Source organism: Tamandua tetradactyla, chromosome 2 (genome assembly GCF_023851605.1).
Source record: "Tamandua tetradactyla isolate mTamTet1 chromosome 2, mTamTet1.pri, whole genome shotgun sequence".
NCBI lineage: Eukaryota > Metazoa > Chordata > Mammalia > Pilosa > Myrmecophagidae > Tamandua > Tamandua tetradactyla.
The window spans coordinates 218880696-218901897 of record NC_135328.1 but is presented as its reverse complement, the minus strand read 5'-3'; the positions used below and the strand labels follow the sequence as shown (position 1 = coordinate 218901897).

General features: G+C 58.1%; 2 protein-coding genes across 2 annotated transcripts; one reads left to right on the top strand and one right to left on the bottom strand.

Moving 5' to 3' along the window:
* Positions 1-333: 333 nt before the first annotated feature.
* Positions 334-10338, top strand: ZBTB48 (zinc finger and BTB domain containing 48). The gene is made up of 11 exons (XM_077151469.1): positions 334-452; positions 940-1657; positions 2121-2362; positions 5595-5706; positions 6268-6360; positions 6727-6813; positions 6975-7129; positions 7569-7705; positions 7819-7983; positions 8262-8350; positions 8457-10338. Exons 2-11 carry the CDS (start codon positions 968-970, stop codon positions 8751-8753), a joined length of 2067 nt encoding a protein of 688 aa, XP_077007584.1. The 5' UTR covers positions 334-452; positions 940-967; the 3' UTR covers positions 8754-10338.
* Positions 10339-10805: 467 nt separating this feature from the next.
* KLHL21 (kelch like family member 21) lies at positions 10806-21158 on the bottom strand. The gene is made up of 4 exons (XM_077151470.1): positions 20113-21158; positions 17705-18110; positions 14624-14696; positions 10806-14048 (listed from the first exon to the last, which is right to left on the bottom strand). Exons 1-4 carry the CDS (start codon positions 21131-21133, stop codon positions 13752-13754), a joined length of 1797 nt encoding a protein of 598 aa, XP_077007585.1. The 5' UTR covers positions 21134-21158; the 3' UTR covers positions 10806-13751.
* Between the last annotated feature and the right edge of the window lie 44 nt (positions 21159-21202).

Below are 21202 nucleotides of genomic sequence, written 5' to 3'. Positions count from 1 at the left end.
AACGTGTGTATGGGTCTTGGCTGATCTCCCGTCTGGGGAAAAGGTGGGGCGTCTCCTCTTCAAGTCTGGGGATATCGCGGCGGGACCGTGCAAGGCCCGAACCACGGGGTTCAGCAGCAGCCGGGCCCGCCAAAATGCCCAGCTTGGAGTTGCTAGGCAACCGGGGGCGGGGCCCAGCGACCAAAGAACGCAGCGAGGGCCCGCCCTGTCTGCTTCCCATTGGTCGTTAGCCGAGTGGCCCCGCCCCAGTGGTCGGGCCTAGAGTGCCTGAGGCCCCGAGGCACCCCCCACCGCTCGGCCGGCGCGCCTTGACGTCACGTCCGGCGACGGCGGCGGCGGTCGCGTCGCTGTCGGCGGGGCACGTAGGAGCTCGCCAGTTGATCGGTCGCGCAGTGGCCACGGCTATTGCTCGTGCGCGGTGGGGCCGGCGCTGCCGGGACGGACCGTCGCAGGTGAGGAGGTCGGGTGGCGCGGGGCGAGCACGGAGGACTGCGGGCCGCTCCGCCGTTGGCGGGAGTGTCACCGCGCCGCCTTCCGCCCGGCTGCTCGTGACCTGTGGACGCGGCGTGGGGTCGACTCACCTGTCCGCAGCCGTCGCCTCTCCAGCCCGGTGTCCTGTCGCGGTGCTCGGCGGATCACTTGGCGCTGACTCCTCCTCTTCTTCGTCCCAAACTTTGATTTCCCTGACCAGCAGCCTTTCCCGACGCTGTCTCCAGTTCCCCACCGTGGTCTCTCCCCACCCGCACCTAGTCGGCCCCCCTCTCCCCATCACCGTCCTCTCAGACCACTCCCACTATGAGCTATTCAACTGTCCCCACTCCACAGAATACTTTTAGTCTGTTTCTGTCCTCCGCGTGCACTCTAACCTTGACCCAAGCCTTTGATAGTTTCCTTTCCTAGATTCCTCTCAGATCCAGGGTTTTCTTCTGCTCCCTCTAGGTTGGGCTCGCCAGGGTATCACCAGACCATGGATGGCTCCTTCGTCCAGCATAGCGTGAAGGTTCTGCAGGAGCTCAACAAGCAGCGGGAGACGGGCCAGTACTGTGATGCCACCCTGGATGTGGGGGGTCTCGTGTTCAAGGCGCACTGGAGTGTCCTTGCCTGCTGCAGCCATTTCTTCCAGAGCCTCTATGGAGATGGCTCTGGGGGCAGTGTTGTCCTCCCTGCTGGCTTCGCTGAGATCTTTGGCCTCTTGCTGGACTTTTTCTACACTGGTCACCTTGCCCTCACCTCGGGAAACCGGGACCAGGTCCTACTGGCAGCCAGAGAGTTACGAGTGCCGGAGGTTGTGGAGCTATGCCAGAGCTTCAAGCCCCAAAACTCAGTGGGTCAGGCACCAAATGGCCAGAGTGGCCTGGGGAAACCTGCCCCCTGTGATGGAAACGGCCACCTCAAGGAGCCAACGGGTTTGGAGGAAGAGGAAGTTGCAAGGACTCTAGGTCAGGTGCCCAGGGATCAGGAGCCCAGCAGCAGTCACTGTCCCCAGAGGCCTCCTCTTGGTCTGCCTGCTCAGACTGAAAACCGCTCCTTCTCCTGTGGGAAACTCAAGCAGGCCTTGAAGCATGGTCCTCCAGAGGACAAGGAGCCTGAGGACTGCAAAGTGCCCTCAAGGCCCTTTGAGGCTGAAGGTGCTCAGCTGCAGGGCGAGAGTAATGAGGTACTATATCTAGGGCTGCTGAAAGGGGAAGGCAATGGGAGGAGGGTAATGACACTTTCCTGGCATTCTTCTGGAGCCAATGGTAGAATCTCTGTTATGTACATTTGGAACAGAAAGGTTTCTCCAAACAGAGAGCTGGTTCCATCCTGCAGCCTCAGCTAATCCTGCTGCAGGTCAGAGCTGTACACACTTGCAGCTTTCTGGGGTGAAGTAGGCAGCATCAGGGTCACAGGTAGTGAAACCTACACAAGCCTCCTATTTCCCATCAGCAGAGCCACTGCCCTCCAAATGTGGAATTCTGGTGCTACTTTCCCTGGGACCCTGAAGGGAGCAGTCACAGAGGAGAAGGCCTGGGTTGGGGCTTAGAGTGGAAGTGGAGCTGGGTCCCCTGAAGTTCAGTATCCGTAGCACCTGCTAAGTACTTTGATGACATCATCCTCTTCTGCTTCCTTTTCTGCTCTAGTGGGAAGTGGTGGTTCACGTTGAGGATGACGGGGACGGCGATTACATTTCCGAGACCGAGTCTGTGTCCACCAGGAGGAAGTCCAATATAATCCAAAAGCCCTGTGCTCCCGAGCCAGCCCTGAGCACAGGAACCCGAGCAGCTGACCCCGCTGAGCACAGAAGAGGTACAGCAGTGCCGGTTGAGTGCCCCACGTGTCAGAAAAAGTTCCTCAGCAAATATTACCTAAAAGTCCACAACAGGTAAACATTCTAAATGTTTGTTTCATTTCCCCTTTTGACATTCCCGTGTAGGAAGAGGGGGCCTAAGCTCCCACTTCTGACCCAGAACCACAGGGTACCTGGCACTGGCCTGCCTCTGATCACCAGGGAATGAGAACCGAGCTTATAGAAGCTCCTTCCTCCTTCGTCCTCCCAGCATATGCTGTCTGGTTGGAGGTGGACACTTTGTTAAAAGCTTTTCCCACTGAAGACCTTGACCTCCAGCTGGCTTCTGCCAGGGGAGAAGAGATGCCCATGACCCCTGTGCTGGGGTAGGCGAGGCTGACCGGAGATATTTATTTATTTATTTTTTAAATTTTACTAATAAAACCAATCAACATACAATCTGAACATTCTTTGTTTTCATCACATAGTTGTATATTCATCACCATGATCATTTCTTAAAACATTTGCATCAATTCAGAAAGAGAAATAAAAAGAAAACAAAAAAAATTCATATATACCATAAACCTTACCTCTCCCTTTCATTGATCACTAGCATTTCAATCTACTAAATTTATTTTAACATTTGTTCCCCCTATTATTTATTTTTAGCCCGTATGCTTTACGTATCTGTCCATAAGGTAGATAAAAGAAGCATCAGACACAAGGTTTTCACAATTACACAGTCACACTGTGAAAGCTATTTCATTGTACAAAAGAAACATGGCTACTGGAACACAGCTCTACATTTTCAGGCAGTTCCCTCCAGCCTCTCTGTTATGCCTTAACTAAAAAGGTGATATCTATTTAATGCGTAAGAATAACCTCCAGAATAACCTCTGGACTCTGGAATCTCTCAGCCATTGACACTTTATTTTGTCTCATTTCTCTCTTCTCCCTTTCCGTCGAGAAGGTTTTCTCAATCCCTTGGTGCTGAGTCCCAGCTCATTCTAGAATTTCTGTCCCATGTTGCCAGGAAGGTCCACACCCCTGGGAGTCATGTCCCACATAGAAAGGGAGAGGGCACTGAGTTTGCTTGTCATGTTGGCTGAGGGAGAGAGGCCACATCTGGGCAACAAAAGAGGTTCTCTTGGGGGTGACTCTTAGGCCTAATTTTAAGGACGCTTAGCTTTTCCTTTGCGGGGTTAAGTTTCATATGAACAAACCCCAAGATTCAGGGCTCAGCCTATTGCTTTGGTTGTCCCCCCTGCTTATGAGAATATCAAGAATTCTCCACTTGGGGAAGTTGAATTTTCCCCTTTCTCACCATTCTCCCAAGGGGACTTTGCAAATACTTTTTTATTGACTTTTCAAATTCTTCTGGGATTTATCGAGACATCATTCTGGACAAACGTACAAAATCTCATGCCCTACTCAAGGTTCCATGTACTTATTAACTCGGCATATTTCTAAAGCCTGGCAGGGGGCTTTGGGCTGAGGTGTGGAGCATTGAGGCTGCTGCCCATACTCTTGTTAGCCCCAGCTGTTGAGGGCATAAAAAAAACATTTGTCTAGAGCTGTCGTGTCCAATGACGTCCTTAGCCAATGTGGCTACTTAAATTTAAAATTAAAATTAAATAGAAAGTACAGTTCCTCAGCTACACCAGCTACGTTTCAGGGGCTCAGGAGCCACATGTGGTTAGTGGCTACCAAACTGGACAGTGCAGACCTAGAACATCTTATCATCGCCAAGTTTTCTTAGCGCTGCTCCACAAGCCTCTGAGAGTGGCATAGGTGACATGTGTGAGGCTGTCACGTTGCCATTTCTTGCCATGACTGGGTTGGCCCATCCATGTTTTCTTGGTAGGATGCTCAGGGAAGCCACTCCTGATAGAGTGGGGTTGAGACTGGAGGAAGAACCTGTTTGCTATCCCTGTATGCTTTGCTTTGGGGCAGCTGCTGCCAGTGGAGTCTTGGGAAAATCCCAGCGTGGGAGGACCCTGGGGTGGGGAGCTTTTCTGCCCGGATCTCCAGATGATTACCCAGTGCAGGGCTTCAGGGTAGTGCACTAAGCCTACCCCTACTGTGCACTTCTGTTTGCTGAACTGGCCCTGGGGAACAGGAGGGAAATGGTGACCTCACATGGTCAATGGGATGGGGAATGAGGACAGGGGAGGGAGTGGCTGAGGATGAGAGAAACACCTGGCCTCTGGCAGGTTGGCCAGGTGGCACATACCTTCTCACTGCCATGTGTGGGTTCTGGGGTCATAGTTCACTTGGTTCTTTCGTTCAACTGACATATGCCAGGTAGCTGATGAGCACTCTGAGCACTTGGGATACATTAGTGGACAAAATGGCTCCCTAGTGGAGCTGACATCCTAGTAGGGTGAGGCAGACAACAAACCTAACAAGCAAATTATGTGGCGTGGTTGAAGGTGGGAAGTGCTGTGGAAAAGTAGGGGTAAGGGGTGTGTGGGATCTAATCCGTCACAAATTTTAAATCAAGTTGGCCTAGGTAGACTTACAAAGAAGGTGAGACTTGAGTAAAGTCTTAAAGGAGGTAAGGAAGTAAATGGGGTGTCCTGGACAAAAGGGAGAGCCAGAGCCAAGGCCCTGAGGTATGAATGAGCCTGGTGAACTGGGGAGCAAGGTGGAGACTGGGGGCGGGGGGCAGCCCACATCTAGCTGGGGAGCCGTATAGGTCTCTGAGGCCTTTTTCACAGTGAATGGGGAACATTGGAAGATTTTGAGCAAAGAAGGATGTGATCTGAATTATATATAAAGGATACCTCTGGCTACTGAACCTATAGTCTGTTGGGGAGCCAGGAGTGGGAGCAGAGAGTGCAGGTAAGAGGCTGAGGCAGCCTGCAGTCCAGGAGATGATGCCCGCTACCTGCAGATGTTGTCGGTGCAGGTGAGAAGTAGTCAGATTCGACCATGTTTTTGGAGGCAGAGCCCACTGAAGTCTGGCAGATTGAACTGTTTTTCCAGGTAGTCAGGACCCAGGGCCTGTTTCTGCCTTAGGGGAATGCTGGTTGCCCGGGCTCCTTGGCCTCTGCAGCTGTCAGGGAGGCTGGGGGCCTGGCTCTGGGCTCACCCTGCAGGCTCACTAGTCCAGACTTTAGAGGCCATGCCCACCCGCCTCAGGCTTTCTGGGTCCCGTTGAGCCCACATGCTAAGCTCTAGGCTGGCCTCAGGACGTTGTCATTCACCCTACTGTTCAGCACAGCACAGAGAGAGAGTGCGGGGCGCAGGCGTCGGGGCTCTCGGTGAAGGAGAGGCCACGTGGTCCTCTCAGCCCCCAAACCACTTTGGCTTCCTCTCCTGGCAGGAAACACACTGGGGAAAAGCCCTTTGAGTGTCCCAAATGCGGGAAGTGCTACTTTCGGAAGGAGAACCTCCTGGAGCACGAAGCCCGGAACTGCATGAACCGCTCGGAGCAGGTACTCGGAGGCTGGCCAGGTGCCGGGGCACTGCCTCGCCTGTGGCCTGCTTGCCTCAGACGGCGGCTGTAACCTCAAGAGGGCTGCAGCTCCTCAGGCGCTGTCTGGTTTTACAGGTGGGGGTGCCAAGGTGGGTGAGGGGACAAGCCCAGGAGGGACTTTGTGGAAAACATTCTGGATTTGCTCACCTAGGTCCTTGGGCTGTGGAGAAGGGAAGCCTAGATGGGGGCTGGTTGCTGGGAAAGGACACCCCTGGCCAGCCCCCTCTGTTCCCCTCTAGGCGGTGGGGCCTGGCTCACCTCGCCCCCCTCTGCTCCTCCTGGACTCCTGTCCTAGTGGGTGGCAGGGGCTGTGGGTGGGGCTGCCAGCCTCACCCTGCTGGTCTGGGCACAAGCAGGGCCTGGCATGTGGTGGAACAGACAGGGCAGGCAGGTTACGTGTTGCCCTCTCCCACCCAGCCTGCCCCCCGTCAGGCAGAGTCCTCCCAGCAGCGAGTGGAAGCCCCCGTCGCAGGCGGAGGCCGCCCCTGATGCCGGCCCTGCTTGCCCCTCACACTGCCAGGTCTTCACGTGCTCCGTGTGCCAGGAGACCTTCCGCCGGAGGATGGAGCTGCGGGTGCACATGGTGTCCCACACTGGGGAGATGCCCTACAAGGTCAGGCCTAGCCCAGGGGCTGAGGTCAAGGGGGCTGCCCAGGGTCCTCCTGTGAGCCCTTCCTATGGGGTGGTACCAGGTGTCTCTCCCTGGACAGCAGGACAAGGACCCCCAGCCTCTCTGGCCCACCTGGTGCCCCCACCTCTGCAGCTGGGCCCTCTGGCCTCTGTGTCACCCCTTTTGGGCCCTTGTTCCTTTCCCTGCTCAGCATCCCTGTGAGTGTGCATTGGGGCAGCTAGGGCTGTGAGTCTTGTGGGTGCCCTTCTAGCTTGTCCTTGTCCTCTGGTCCCGGTCCAGATGGCCCTGGGGTGGCCAGGGTTCCGTTCGTGCTGCTGCCCCAGAAGTGACAGTGGGGCTGTTTTTCAGTGCTCCTCCTGCTCCCAGCAGTTCATGCAGAAGAAGGACCTGCAGAGCCACATGATCAGGCTGCATGGAGCCCCCAAACCCCATGCTGTACGTGACCAGGGCCGGGCAGGCGCTGGGCTGGCTGAGGGCTGCAGGAGAGGGAGGCCACTGAGGCTGTGCCCATACTGGCAGGCCGTTAGAGTCCTGGGTAGCCTTCACCCTGCTCTTACCCTGCCCTGGGCGCTTGACCTGTTCCCTGTGCCCAGCAGTGCCCCACCTGTGCCAAGTGCTTCCTGTCACGGACAGAGCTGCAGTTGCATGAGGCCTTTAAGCACCGTGGGGAGAAGCTGTTCGTGTGCGAGGAGTGTGGCCACCGGGCCTCCAGCCGCAACGGCCTGCAGATGCACATCAAGGCCAAGCACAGGTCGGTGTCTGGCTGTCTCCCTTGCCCAGGGCAGGGTTTGCTAACATTCTGAGAGTTGTTCCCCTGACTTCACCCCCAGATCTTGGACCTATAGCCTTCTGGGATCAGGGGACATGAAGGAAGAGCAAGAGTTTGCCAGGCAGGGAAGCTGGTGGTGGGGATTTCAGGCTAAGGGAAGCTCCATATCTTGATTGGTAGGCTTTAGCCACGTCTTCTGTGCACTTCCGACCCACTTCCTGTGACTCTGGCCCCACAGGCATTTCCTTCCACTGCTGGGCTGGAGGTGGACACCTTTCTGGCCCTTGAGCCCCCCTTCTGCCCACTGGCTCAATGCAGCCTGCCAATTCCTAGGGTATTGTGGCCAGGTATGACCTGGCTGCAGTGGAGATGAAGGGCAACTTCCCTCTGTGATAGTGGTGGCTCCATGTCCCCCCGACAGGAATGAGAGACCGTACGTCTGTGAGTTCTGCAGCCATGCCTTCACCCAGAAGGCCAATCTTAACATGCACCTGCGTACACATACAGGCGAGAAGCCCTTCCAGTGCCACCTCTGCGGCAAGACCTTCCGCACTCAAGGTGAGGCTGAGCCCGCCCGCCCGCCCTGGCCCCACCTAGGCCCTAACCCCGCTGCCGAGCCCTGCCTTGTTCCCACCACTGAGCCCTGCCTTGTCCCTGCCTCGTCCCCACAGCCAGCCTGGACAAGCACAACCGCACCCACACGGGCGAGCGGCCGTTCAGCTGTGAGTTCTGCCAGCAGCGCTTCACTGAGAAGGGCCCCCTGCTGAGGCATGTCGCCAGCCGCCACCAGGAGGGCCGGCCCCACTTCTGCCAGATCTGTGGGAAAACCTTCAAAGGTATCTGGTCCGGTGTGGGGTCCCCCGCCCTTCCCCGGAGAGGCCCCTGGGAGGTACCTAGGTCTGGGCCCTCTCCATTTCCAGCTTAGAGTCGGAGGGTTGCCAAGGGGAGCGGTTAGACCTTGAGAACTGGCCAAAACAAGGCACTGAGGCCTGCTCGGCCGACCTTGCCAGGGGCTCCCAGCTTCTCATTGTCTGAGTGGGAACCCCTGCCCGCTCCCCATACCTCCGGGGGTGGGGGGGTGGGGTGCAGCCAATGCTGCCCCGCCTTCCTGCAGCTGTGGAGCAGCTACGCGTGCATGTCCGGCGGCACAAAGGCGTGAGGAAGTTTGAGTGCACTGAGTGTGGCTACAAATTCACCCGGCAGGTAGGCCAAGGGGCTTGGGTCACCTCTCACCACCCCAGCCCCAAGCACCCCTCCCCCACCCAGCCCCCCAGCCCCTCCCCCGCTTGATACCCCACCCCCACTCCAGGCCCACCTGCGGAGGCACATGGAGATCCATGACCGCGTGGAGAACTATAATCCACGGCAGCGCAAGCTCCGGAATCTGGTCATTGAGGACGAGAAGATGGTGGTGGTGGCGCTCCAGCCGCCTGCTGAGCTGGAGGTGGGCTCAGCCGAGGTGATTGTGGCTTCCCTGGCCCAGGGTGGCCTGGCTTCCCAGCTCCCTGGCCAGAGACTATGTACAGATGAGAGCTTCGCTGGCCCAGGTGTCATGGAGCCCTCGCTCGTCATCACGGCTGCCATACCCGAGGACTGTGACACGTAGCCTCCCCCACCCCATGCAGCCCACTGGGTCTCCCCAATAAGCCACCTGGTTTTGGACTTGCCTGTTTCAGGCCAGCCATGGTCTGTTCCCTGGGAGCCTGGAGCCACAGACAGGATGCCAGTGATGCGCTTCTCCTCTCTTGCGCCCTGCCCAGGCCTTCCCGGACCACCCTGTTCAGCTGGCAGCTTCCCCATCTCGTCGGGGGACCTCAGCCCTGGGAACGTGGGCCTCTGGCCCCAGACCTGCTCTGTGTCTATTTTTCTCATTCCTTCTGGATTGTGGAACAGGAAGCCTTAGCCAGATAGTTCCTCCTTTTATGTTTCAGGAGACCAGCTAATGGAGGTAGAACTCCTAAGCCTCCAGGAGTCAAAACAGAGTGGTCAGGATGCCTGTCATGGCCTCGCGGGCTCGAGTCAAGATGGGTGTAGATGCCTGGGACCTGGGGCGGGCCAGCGTGGGGCCGGTCTCCAGATGCTGGCCAGCAGCTCACCCACCACAGGGCCCAGCTTGGTTTGCTTGGTCAAGTCTGGGTAGAGAGGCCAGGCCAGGATGGAGAGGAGCTGTGACAGCTCTAAGGCAGCACCTGGTGCCCAGGTTCCCCTGCTGCAGGGAACTGCAAAGCGGATGCCAGATGGCCTTGTGGGGAGCTCAGTGGTGCTGGGGGCAGAGGGCCACCTTTGAATTCCTTCAACTCCTTTATTTATAGCTCTGTGACCTTGGGCAGGTTACTAGCTGCTCACTGCTTTAATTTCTTCATCTTTTAATGGAATTTTAACAGTTCATGCTTCATAGACAAAGAGTAAATGAGAAAACTCACTGTTCAGTTACCTGTTGCTGGATAAGTCACATGCATACTTAACGGGGCTGGGGATTTGCTTTCATCAAGGCTCATTCACATGGCAAATTGGTGCTGGCTGTCAGCTGGGACCTTAGCCAGGGTCGGGGTGCGGGGCCTGGGTGCCATTCCCTGCACTGCTTGGGCTTCCTTCCAGCCTGGGGACTGGGTTCCAGGCGCAGTGTGCCAGGAGGAGAAGGCGAAGCCTTGGAGGTCACAGAAGTTCGCCTTGCCTGTTCTATTGGTTGCGGTCTCCAGGACACCCCTCCCTAGACGGGAGTAGAAGGGACGTGGACCTGACCATGCGATGGGAAGATTGTCAGACTTAGCAGGCAGTGTAAACTGCTGAAGCTGTGCTTGGCACCCAGGAAGCTTGGAAGCAGTGGTGCTCACCAGACTGAAGCACCATGCACTGTGGCTTCTGGGCCACTGTCCCTATGCTAGACCGTCCGGCAGTTCAAGGCTAGGGAAGATTTTCTATTTCAGATCCAGAGCTCATCTAGCCATCTTTCCTTTTACACTTTGCCCATCAGGGAACTTACAGCTAAAAACAGTATTAAATAAAGTAACTGACACAACAGGTTTCTGATTTATTTTCCTATTCATGTTATGAACTTATTGTTAGGAGAAGGGTATTAAGAAAACAAGCCCTCACCTCACCACTCAGTTCCTGCCCCTCCCTTTGGTCTGGGCTGGCTTTCCACCCTGCCCACCAGGGGACGTGTAGGACGTTCCCAAGCTTGGTGGCTTGTGAGCCCCCTGTTTGTTTTGGGGTTCCTCCCCATTTCAAGGTTCATCCCATGGCCTTTTTGTACTCCACCTTTGGCTCACACAGGGAGGGTAGCGGGAGAGCTCCAACATGGAGAATCAAGAGACCTAATCTGCCTGGATCCCCAGCTTTGGAACAGGAAGCTGGGGTGACAGACCTCCCACCTGGAAGGCAGACATGAAATCAAAAAGCTGCCTCACTCGGGCTCAGCCACTCTTTTCCATTTCATACCTTACAGGGATTTAAGCCTGAGAGAAGTTCTAATAACCACCTGTAAGGCCTCCGGCATGTGCCCCAGGCTCTCACGAAGCCACCCCTCTCCCAGGTTGGCAGGGGAGTCTCTCCCCGCTACCCCATTATGCTTCTCTGGGCCTTTCCACATGTTAAGTGTCTCCCTAAAGAATTCCCAAAAGGCACAGCAGTGTAGGGATAAAGGCAGTGACAAATGTATAGGAAATATATTTATTTCAGAAGTACTAAAGGCATCCTAAAACCTTAAACAAGATTCTAGACATGTAAACCTAGAGAATAAAATAAATATGGCAAATCTGCCCCACACTGGGGGTGGGATTTGATGTTGTACATAGAGGGGGTGTCCTTTATTATGTGTGAGAACCTCTGAAATCACAAAATACAGGACACTTTATAGGTCAGCATTAAATACTAGTCACTGAATTTCCATAACTTGTAGCTCAGCCAACAGCTGTTCCAATGTCAGTGTGCAGACAGCAAGGGGAAGTGGGGGTGAGGGATGGGGAGCAGATTCCTAAAGGGTCACCCTCGACTCTGGACCACCTGCAGGATGGGGTCTGATGGCTGCCAGGAGCGGCTATTCCAGAGAATGCCGTTAACTCCCCCCTTCTTTACCCTTGATCTTTCAAACCCCAAAACAGGGTGCTGATAGTGGGGCGTGCGGAGTCCTGGAGTGGACATTAGGGGGGACAACCCCTCTTCCTCTCTGACTGGTCCACACCCAAACCCAAGTGATAACTGAGTGGCCACCAAGTGTGGGACATGGTGGTTGTCGGTTGTGGGGAAGGGTTAAGAAGAGCAGAGCCGAGACCCTGGCCACCCGACACAGCAGCCCTGCCCAGCCCAGCGCTGAGGAGCTACGGAGAGAAGGCCGCACAGAGGCTTTGCTGCTGCGGTGAAGCAGTGCGTGGGCCTGGACTCCAGGTCCTGGACGTGGCCACCACAGTGAGCTAGAACTAGAAAAGCTGGGCTCGCCAGGGAAGCGGGAGCAGGGCAGCATGTCCAACACTGTCCTGACTAGGAGCTTCCTTGACTGCACGCTCGCTTGGACCGTCCTGGAACTTGACAGCCACAACTTGGCCCCCAGGAGGCAGGAAGACCTGATGTGATGATCCTACTCTACCTTCTCAGCTGCTGAGGGACCCCCCAAGGAGACAGGCCCTGGGGCCACTTGTGCAGGATGGTGTCTACACATATAAGAGGGCTCCAGGTGCCAGGCTTACAGCTGGGGCTCTCAGCCCTGTACACCTGCCCCCTTCCTTCCCCCAGCAGAGTGGGAGGGGGCGGGTGGTAGCCCCTCCCTGCCCTGCAGCCCCCTGCTGCTGGGAGGAGACAAGCCATTGTCTCCTCAACAGCAGAGGGATGTCGATGCAGCGTGGACAGGGACAGAGGCGGGCGGCTGGGGCCTCTGTGCCTGCAGGAACCCAGCAGCTGCCTCCTCCATAGGTAAGCAGGGCCACCTCACTCATCTCGAGAGTACAAACTGGGACCAAGAGGGATTAGGGGGAATTTGGGGACCCCCTCACCCATCCCCAGGAAGAAAGACCCCCAAAGAAGCAGCAGGTTCTGCTCTCAGCAACTGGCCAAAGCCCTGGCGATCCAAACAAGCCAACTGCCAGGGCACCTCCGAGGCTGAGAAGCCCAGCTCCACGTATCCCCATTGCTCACAAGTCCACAGCTCAGGCATGGCCAGCTGGGCCCCCCTCAAAGACCCCCAGACAGGAAGCCCTCAAGAGCGAGGTCAGTCCTTCCTTGTACCAGTACATGGTACACAGTAGGTGCTTAATCAGTGGGGGTCAGCGTGACCCCAAGGGGAGGAAAGCAGCTCATGGTGAGTAGCCACTGCTCCAGCTCAGCCAAGGGCTCCTGGAGCAAGATGGCCTAACCCCACGCCAACCCAGCCCCCTGCATGTGCCACCCGCCGTCGGGGGTAAATGAAGGCAGTAAGGCTTTCCCCAGAGACCAGAGATGGCGGGTACCATCTCGTCCTCAAAAGGGCTTCAAGTGCAATCTCTTAAGTAATGACCCTACAGCTATTTTTTTTTTCCCGGTGAGAAACACCTCTAAAAGTTACATCACCAGGAAAAGGCAAGTCGATAAACGTTTGCTTTCAATTTACTAAGAAAAATGCAGCCCAGATGTCCTCTGGGAAGGGAAGGGAAGAAATTCTCATAGGTTACTCTGGATTTCTCGGAGGACCAGAGACCCTGAGGCCCGGGGAGCCTGAGCCTTAAATCCTCTCACCCTGCAGAAAGCTTCAGCAATGGCACTTTTTAAACAGACTGAAAATCCCCTCTTCTCTGAAGGGTGAAGCTGTATGTAGGCTTCCAAACTCTGGAGCATCTCTGAGCTCCCCAACCCAGAGCTTCCTTGGAAAGCGCCGGGCTTCTTCCCACGTGCAAAAGCAGCATCTGCTTGGCTGGGTGAGAAGTCTCGCTGTCAGGGCGCTGGCCTTAACACTGGAATGCCTCCACCCACTCCTCCATGGCCCAAGGAGGTCCCCAGCTGGGTGAGGACACACAGGCTGGAGAGGATGGGGAGAGCCAGCATCCACCATGGCCCTGTGTCCCAGGGAGACCCCTCTGAGGTCACACCCCTGTTCAAAGTCCTGCTGCATGCACTCTTGGGCCTGAGCTCACCTCCAGGAGGCTGCAGCCCCAAGAGGTACATTGATGTGAGACTCCCCCAGTCTGGGAGGCTGGCCCATACTGCAAAGTCTACAGAAGACATGGAGTCTAAGGCCCCACAGCAGCCAGCCTCACATGATCCCTGACGCTCCAGTCCCAGATAGGGGTGCAGGTGGCTGAGAACCGGCAGGAAGACGGGCCCAAGATGTCTTCAGGCCTCTCACTGGGGACCCTTCCCATCGCCTGGTTTCCCTAGAGGTGGGAACAGGCGGCAGCAGCAAGAGGGGCATGTGCCACATCAGCGAGCTGGGGATCCTCAGGTTGGGGGTGACTGTGCCCTTCCACTGCCACGGGAAGGACACTCCCAATGGGCCTGGGCTCCAGCAGTTGGGGCTCCCGGCTTCAAATGCATGGAAACTTTCCAGGCCCAATGCTCCACCTGCGAGGTCACTGCCTCCCCACTCCCAGAGGTGTCAGGTTACCTGCACCAAGGCCTGCCCTGGGCCAGGCTGGGGCTAATGCAGCTCATCCAGGTGCTGCTGCTGCTGCCGCGGCCGCCCTGATCTCATGTCACCCCCACCACGGTCTGGCTCAAAGCCGCGCCCGCCCAGGGGTGTTTGGGGCATGAACTGCCGGAAGATGCTGACGCTGCCGTGCCAGAAGGTGGGCTCCGGGAGCCGCCCTACCACACTCCACGCCCGTGTCTCGGGGTCATATGCCTCCACCACATCCGAGAGTTCAAACGTGTTGTCATACCCACCGGACACGTACAGCTTCCCTCCCAGGACAGCCAGGCTGCCCCCGACGTGCACCTGTGGGCCGAGGTGGGTGGGTGAGAGGAGGCCAGCCTGACTTGCTTCTCTTCTGCTGTCCTCACCCAGTCCTAGCCACAGTGGCCCACCACAGGCCCTTTGCATGGCTGCTCCCACACTGCCCCACTGGCCTCTGCTCAAAAGTCAACTCACCAGTGCGGCCTACAGAGTCTACTCCTACCACCCCGACCCTCCAACCCCCCCCCACCCCAGGAGGCCAGATGGGGCAGTTCTTCTACTTTCCTACCACCCCTCCCTCACTGCAACATCAGCTCCCCGCAGGGTGGGACTGTCGCCTCTTCTCTCCTGTAGCCCCACTGCCTGGGGCAGGCCTGGGTTCAGTCTAGATACCGCTTGAGTGAGCTCCAAGCCACGCGATCCTGGAGTCTCATTCCCTGTCTCTGTGCCTCAGCGGAGGCTGGAGTATCAAACCCCAAGGGGAATGCCCCCCGCTCCAGCAAATGAGCACCCGTGAAGGCCCCACACAGCACGACCGCCCGGGAGACACTCAAGACACCGACATGGGCTCCACCACAGCTGCCTGTGCTTGGGTACCTGCGTGGATGTATACGTACCTGGTTCATAGACGGGATCTTGTCCCACTCGTTCTTCACCGGGTTGTACACGTCCACCTCGGCAGAGTCATCCCTGCAGAGGACACAAGGGCAGGGGTGGTTAGCAGGGGTCAGAACAGCTGGGGCGCAAGGGGCAAGAGAGGTGGGCAGGGCCGAGAGGCCTCCCCCCAGGCCAGAGCCCCCAGCACCCTCACTGGTAGGGTCTTCTCCTAACAGCCCTGCTGGCCAGGTGGGACCCCATCCTGGCTTCTCAGGAGCCAGGACCTGGCTTTACACCCAGGAGTGATTCCCCACTCCAATGCCCGGAGCTGCCCCTCTCCCCTCGTCATGGCCCCATGGGCTCCCTCCAGTTCTTGAACTCGTTGCATTTCTTCTAAACATGCCCCCTCCACCATGTCACAATTTCCTACTCATCCTTCTAACTCTGACTTGGGCTGCCTCTCTGGGAAAGCCGTCCGTGGCTGGCCAAGCCTCGCCTCCTGCCCCAACCCGTGCCACCTGGTCCCGGGCTGAAGGCACCAGCAGTGACCCGCCCGTGGGACCAGGGGCCTTCGGGCCCTTTATCCCTGAAAAAGTTCCATGGCGCTCCAGGCCCAGCCTTGAAAACAGACACAGCCTGAAAAACTACTCAAAGCACAAGGAAAAGCAATAGTTGCTGCAGGTGTAACACGACTGCGGACATCAGGCCAGCAAACTTCTGAAAAGGGCCAGACAGCAAACATCTTAGGCTCTGCAGACCAGGCAGAGTTGCAGCCGCTCAAGTCTGCCACTGCTGGGCAGAGGTGGCCCTGGATGATCTGTAAACAAATGGGTTGGCTGTATTCCAACAAAACTTTCATTTATTTATGGGCATTGAAGTTTGAATTTCATAGAACTTTCACATCACAAAATATATATGTATTTTAGTCATCTCCTGCCCCAACCACTAAAAAAAAAAACAAAAAAACATTCTTACTTTGCATGCCATGTGATGACGATAATTAAGTGGTGGGACCCATTCTAGGGGCTGTCCACCTTCCCCTCCCCCAGTGATACACAGGCTGTGTCCAGGAGCCAGGCTACGCAGTGCTCCCAGCTCCTTCCTTGGCGGGTGGGCTGGGGGGCTGGTGTGTCCCAGCCAAGGGGCCACCTCTCACAGGAGCCGAGACAGGGACACACTGCTCACAGGCCAGGCCAGCAGCCCCCAGCCAGCACCGGCTGCTCCTTGGGGACAGAGGCTATCCAGCAGCAGGTGGCACTCCAGGTGGAGGTTACTGGGCTCATTAAGTAGCACGCACACAGTACAGCTCTGGGATGGACGTCCCCACGGCGTGGGACCCAGACCCCAGGCCTGTCCTGGCCAGGATCGTCCCCCTCCTGCCCTGCTAACCTCTCCTGGGCAGAGGCCAGGCCCTGCTCCTCACATGGAGAAATCTCACCGCAGATGAAAAGGCAGCCATTGTAGACTTGAGGTAGCTCTGCTGCCAGCCAGGGCCCCGGGGCAGATGCTGGGGCACTGAGGGCTTAGCTAACCCCCTGCAAAAGGCTGGCAATGGGGTGGGGGGTGACTTAAAGCTCCCTTCCATAAGGCCTGGTTTAGCAGCTGGCAAGTGACTCAGACCAGGAAGAGATTCAGGATGTGTCCTATGTGGACAGGACGGCTCTTGGGCAATGTCTTGTTCTAGGACCTAGGACAGAGGAGGGCATTCTCAAAGGCACTTGTCCTGGAACTGCAGCTGAGGGGCCAAAGGAAGGTTCTGGCAGCCTGATGCGTTGTATTTATAGCTGCTTCCACCACCATCTCTGAGGACACCTACCACAACTTGGCAAAAAACTGGATGATGTTTTATAACCTGGAGTGGGCTGAGATTCTAGGGCTTTCTTGGAAGCCACAGGTCACAAGCAACCCTGCCTCTGTTTCCAATGGGGCTCACCCCCACAGTGGCCTGGGCCCTGGAAGGAACCCTCAGCCCAGGTCTGGGGAGGGAGGGGCAGGCAAAGCAGGCATCCTCTGAGGCTCCCAGTTCAAAGTGCCAGACCAGAAGAGGAACTGTCTTTGTCCCCTCTTCCCTCCCCTCCCCCCCGGTCCCATAGCTCAGGCAGGCTAGGGCCGGGGAGGGGACCAGTCAATGCCCAGCAGATAGGGAGCTCCTGGTGCCCTCCTAATCCTGCTGACCAGTTGGAAGGGGGCAGGTGGCTATGACCAGCGGATGCACAGTGACCCGCTGGTGGTCAGGTCTCTGCTCCACGTGGCCAAGGCCAGAACACGGTCACTCATTCTTCCATAACCTGCGCTGCCACTTAAAAGCCCGTGGCTGCAGACAAGTCCCCCTCCCACCCCAAGCCTGTTTCGCCACCTGTAAAGCAGGATAGCAGCTGTGGCCACCTTGTGGGGCTGCTGTGGGGACAGATGTGCAAATGCCCATGAGGCAGGCAGCACGCACAGGGCGCAGGGCTCTGCCAGCACCTCTTATCGTGAGGCTGCAGAAGCCCTTCGGCAGCCGGCTGGGTACTGGACCATCCCCAGGCAAGAACCACTGTGGGGTCCCAAGGGACACAATCCACGTGACAAGTGCTGATGCGCTGTCCGCACCAGACCCCAGCCAGGGGGGAGGAAGCAGGTCAGGACTGCCCTCTGGCCCTAAGACAGAACCTGCTGGAAATATGCAAAAGCTGCTTTAAACAGAGGCAGTGGGAGTAGCCCCGCATCCGTCCAACTGGACTCTCCACTCTGCCTAGAAAGACTCCCCAGGACTAGAGTGTGCAGTCAGCTCTCCTTGCCCTTTTTCAAATTCAAAACCTCCTTTTAGGTCTAACAGGCTCCTTTCCAAAAAATGTCATATGGGAACTAGCAGAACTTTTAAAGGGATCCCCCAAGAAGTGGAAGTGCAGCTGAGGATGCATTTTTATTTAGCATCAACAAACCTCGAAAAGCTCCCCAAAGGGACTGAACCCCATCACACTCGGCTTCGCCTAAGAAACCCAGGCAGCCCACAATTCTGAGAACCGGGGCGGCATGGGCGCTGTGGGGTCAGAGACCTCGTGAGCGGGGACGGCGGGACGTGCGGCCCAGCAGGTGGCAGATACGGCCCCGGGACTCACCTGACGAAGTACATGAGTCCGTTAAGAGTCACGGTCTTGGGGGCAAAGGACCAGGGCGGGAGTGGGCCGCAGTCCACCAGGGACCACAGGTCGCTGTCCGGGTGGTAGCACTGTATCACCATGGCCTCCTTGCCGGCCAGCGAGCCGATGGCGTAGAGCCGGCCGCGGCAGGCGGTGGTGGAGCAGTTGTCCATGGGGTAGGTCATGGGCCGCAGGGCCTCCCAGGAGTCGGCCGTGTGGTCGTAGCGCTCCGTGCTGTCCGCGGCCACCACGTAAAGCAGCCCGTCCAGCACAGAGGAGCTATGGTACTCGCGGGCCTTCAGCATGGGCGCCACCTCCGTCCACTCGTTCACGCTTGAGTTGTACCGCCACACACCATCGTAGAGCCGTGCACCATCCGAGCCGCCTGTAGGGTGCAGAGGACACAGTGTCAGCCCGGCCTATGGACAGAGCCCCCCTCTGGCCACCTGCACTTTCCGCCTCTCCCGGGGGACCTCACCAGCTGGCTGCAGCAAGGCAACGCATCTGCTGACCGCGGCCCTGGGAGCCACCACCCAACTCCATCCCACATGCTGCTGGCTAGACAGAGGCCCGAGGACCTCACTTCTAACCAGTCTGGGGCCCGCCCCCACCCCCAGATACAATGTCATACATATGCCTGGACAGGGGTACTGGGTCTCAGGGCAGGGGATGGGGCGGGCAGGGACTTGTCCACTGAACGCTGGGTAGCCCAGGCAGCCCGACCCAAGGCAGGACCAGGGCAAAATGAGGGGAGATCTACTTTGTACCGCAAGCCAGAGACTTAAAATGGAAAGTAAAGCTGCGAAGGGGACCCCTGGGTTTCTTCTGTTTGTAAAAATTCATCAAGCTCTTCCAGTTCAAAGGGACCTACTGTCTTCACCTTTCATTTCACTATAGAGCTTAAGGAAGAAAATGTGCTGGCTGTGACAGCAAAGGAAACCCGAGGCCCGTTCAGGACACCAGAATTCCCCACATGAAGAAGGGAGCCCCAGGAATCCTGGGGTCTGCACCCCTGCCCCTCACCCTTTGAAGCTGGCATCACAGAGCCCAGCAGGCATTCTATCCGTCCAGTGAAGTCCGGAGCTCTTAAAGGGAGAAGACCAAGTTTTAACACTTGTAAAGTCCACCCTGCCTTCTTCCTTACAAATGAGAAGTATGCCCAAAGCAGCTGAAGGCGACTTTCGCCCCCACATCGTCGATGAGCAGCTGCACACGATGACCAAGCCAGCTGCCTAAACCCAAGGGATTAGCTGCTCAGCTGCGACGTTCGAGGAAGGGCACACAAAAGCTGGGGCGAGTCTGGCTGGTTCTGGGAGTGGGTGCTCTGCTCAAAGTCGTGGGCCAGACTTCGGGAGTGGGGAGGGGAGGGACAGGGTCCCCAACCAACACACTAAGCCAACCTCAGATTGGAAAGAGGGAAAGATTGCGGCGGCAACCCCGAGCTGCAGTCCACAGACAGCAGAGTACATCTTCCAGCTGGGACGCCTCCCGCCATGAGTCAGAACATGGGGGCCTCTGTTTAGTGCGGGGTTTCCAGAACGTGCCAGGCCAGGCTCTATCCGGCACTCTGAACCCCGAAGTTCTGATCATCACAGCCTCAGCCCGACTGCGTGGGGTTCTCTCCTTGTGCAGCCAGCGCGGGAGGACCTGGCCTCCAGTTTAAACAGGGATTTCTCTATAGTGACAAATGTGGGAGAAACCCTGGGCCAGGGCAGCCTGGGACCCGCCCACCATGACTCGGCAGTGTTTTGGGGTTTGGGCCAAGTGAGTGGAAGAAAACCTCTTAGCATGTGACTGTGTTTACAGGCTCGGCCTGAACCCCACGTGACGGTCAGCACGCAGCCCAGGAGTGAGCACCCCAGCCCAAGGGAACCTGTCACCAGTGGTGGGGGTGAGTCAGAAGCAAGGAGGGCTCCCCATTCAAGGGGTGGACGGATGTCTCCCAGGGCGTCACCCTGTCCCCGGATTCCTTAGCAAGAAAAAGAAAACACCTATTGTGCAGAGTCAATGTACCAGTATCTTCCATGCCAATGGGGGTGGGGGAGGGAGACACCTCCGCGGCACCGTCTGTCCCACCCAGGTGGCCCCTGCTGTGGAGAAGAGAGACCCACAAGCAGCTACTTGTCCTCACTCACACAAGGGGCCCTTTCTACCGGCTGGAAGTGTCAATCCTCCAAAACGTCACTGGTCACCCATTTGCCAGCTGGGCAGGGGGTGGGCGTGGGGGGTTGGGGGTGGAGTAAGAGATGGGGGGACGCGGCCACAGGGATCCCAGGCTCTGTGGGTTTATCTGGCAGGTAGACGTCCTCTCTCAGGGATGAACCCCGGAGACCCCTGCCTGGGGGTGAGGTGTGGGGGTGGCCAGGGTCGCGAGCCGACTCACTCACCGGTCACGTAGATGTCGTTGCCCAGCGCCGCGATGCTGTAGCCCCCGCCCAGATGGTCCGGGAACTCGGCCAGGTAGCGCCATTGGCCCGTCTGCGGGTTGTAGCAGTCGACGGTGACCAGCTCGTCGCAGTCCTGGTCGCAGCCGCCCACGAGAACGAGGATCTCGGCAAGGCCGGTGGAGGGGCGCGGTCGCATGCGGGGGCAGGGCCCGCGGTCGTGGCGGTCGTAGCGCGCCGCCTGGAAGTCGCGCGCCTCGCGCAGCAGCCGCAGGCAGGGCGGGCAGCGCGCCACCAGCGGCTCGGCCTCGACGTGCGCCAGCAGGTAGAAGCGGCGGACGAAGGGTAGGCGCACGGCCTCCAGCAGCTGCGGCCAGTGCGCGGCGCGGCGCGGCGGGTCGGCGCGCACCCAGCGCAGCGCCAGCTGGTAGGCGGCCTCCTCCTTGGGCACGCAGAGCCCGTCGTCGCGCAGGTAGCGCAGCAGGCGTGCCAGCGGCAGCCGTTCCAGCTGCTCGGCGCCCAGCTCGCCCACGTGGCGCAGGATGAAGCGCTGAGCCGCGCTCGCCAGCCCCGCGCAGCTGAAGGCCTCGGCGAAGTCCTGCATGTCCAGGCAGTTGGCCAGGTCCAGCTGCTGCTGCAGGAAGGCACCGCACGCCTCCTTCACGGCCGGGAACTGCAGCAGGTCGGCGGCGCGCAGCAGCGGCTCGGCGTTGTCGCCGCTCACCGCCACGCGGCCCGTGTAGCTGAAGTCGAGCAGCAGCTGCAGCATGTCGGGCGGCACCCCGTGCAGGCGCACCCGCTCGGCGCGACTCTCGCGCAGCTGCCCGGCGAACATGGCGCGGAAGTAGGGGCTGGCGGCCGCCAGCACCGCCCGGTGAGCGGGGAAGTCGCGCCCGCCCGCCGCCTCCAGGGTCACGTCCAGGAACTTGCGCTCGGCGCGAAGTTGGCTCAGGCCGCGCAGCAGGCTCAGGGCGTGCGCGGGGTCCGAGAAAGGCAGCACGGCCAGGGGGGCCGGCCGCTCCATGGTGCCTGTCGCTGCGGCCCGGGCCACTGCGCGCTGCTCGGGGACGCCGCGGCGCCGCCGCTATAAATA

What these genes read in the sequence shown, in the direction of transcription:
- ZBTB48 (XM_077151469.1), top strand. Translation starts at nt 968, where the DNA reads ATGGATGGCTCCTTCGTCCAGCATAGCGTGAAGGTTCTGCAGGAGCTC. An exon ending in CTGGGGAGATGCCCTACAAG is followed by an intron (nt 6,361 to 6,726) that starts GTCAGGCCTAGC and finishes GCTGTTTTTCAG; the next exon opens with TGCTCCTCCTGCTCCCAGCA. An exon ending in GAGCCCCCAAACCCCATGCT is followed by an intron (nt 6,814 to 6,974) that starts GTACGTGACCAG and finishes TGTGCCCAGCAG; the next exon opens with TGCCCCACCTGTGCCAAGTG.
- KLHL21 (XM_077151470.1), bottom strand. Translation starts at nt 21,133, where the DNA reads ATGGAGCGGCCGGCCCCCCTGGCCGTGCTGCCTTTCTCGGACCCCGCG. An exon ending in CAACGACATCTACGTGACCG is followed by an intron (nt 18,111 to 20,112) that starts GTGAGTGAGTCG and finishes TGCACCCTACAG; the next exon opens with GCGGCTCGGATGGTGCACGG. An exon ending in GGACTCATGTACTTCGTCAG is followed by an intron (nt 14,697 to 17,704) that starts GTGAGTCCCGGG and finishes TGTCCTCTGCAG; the next exon opens with GGATGACTCTGCCGAGGTGG.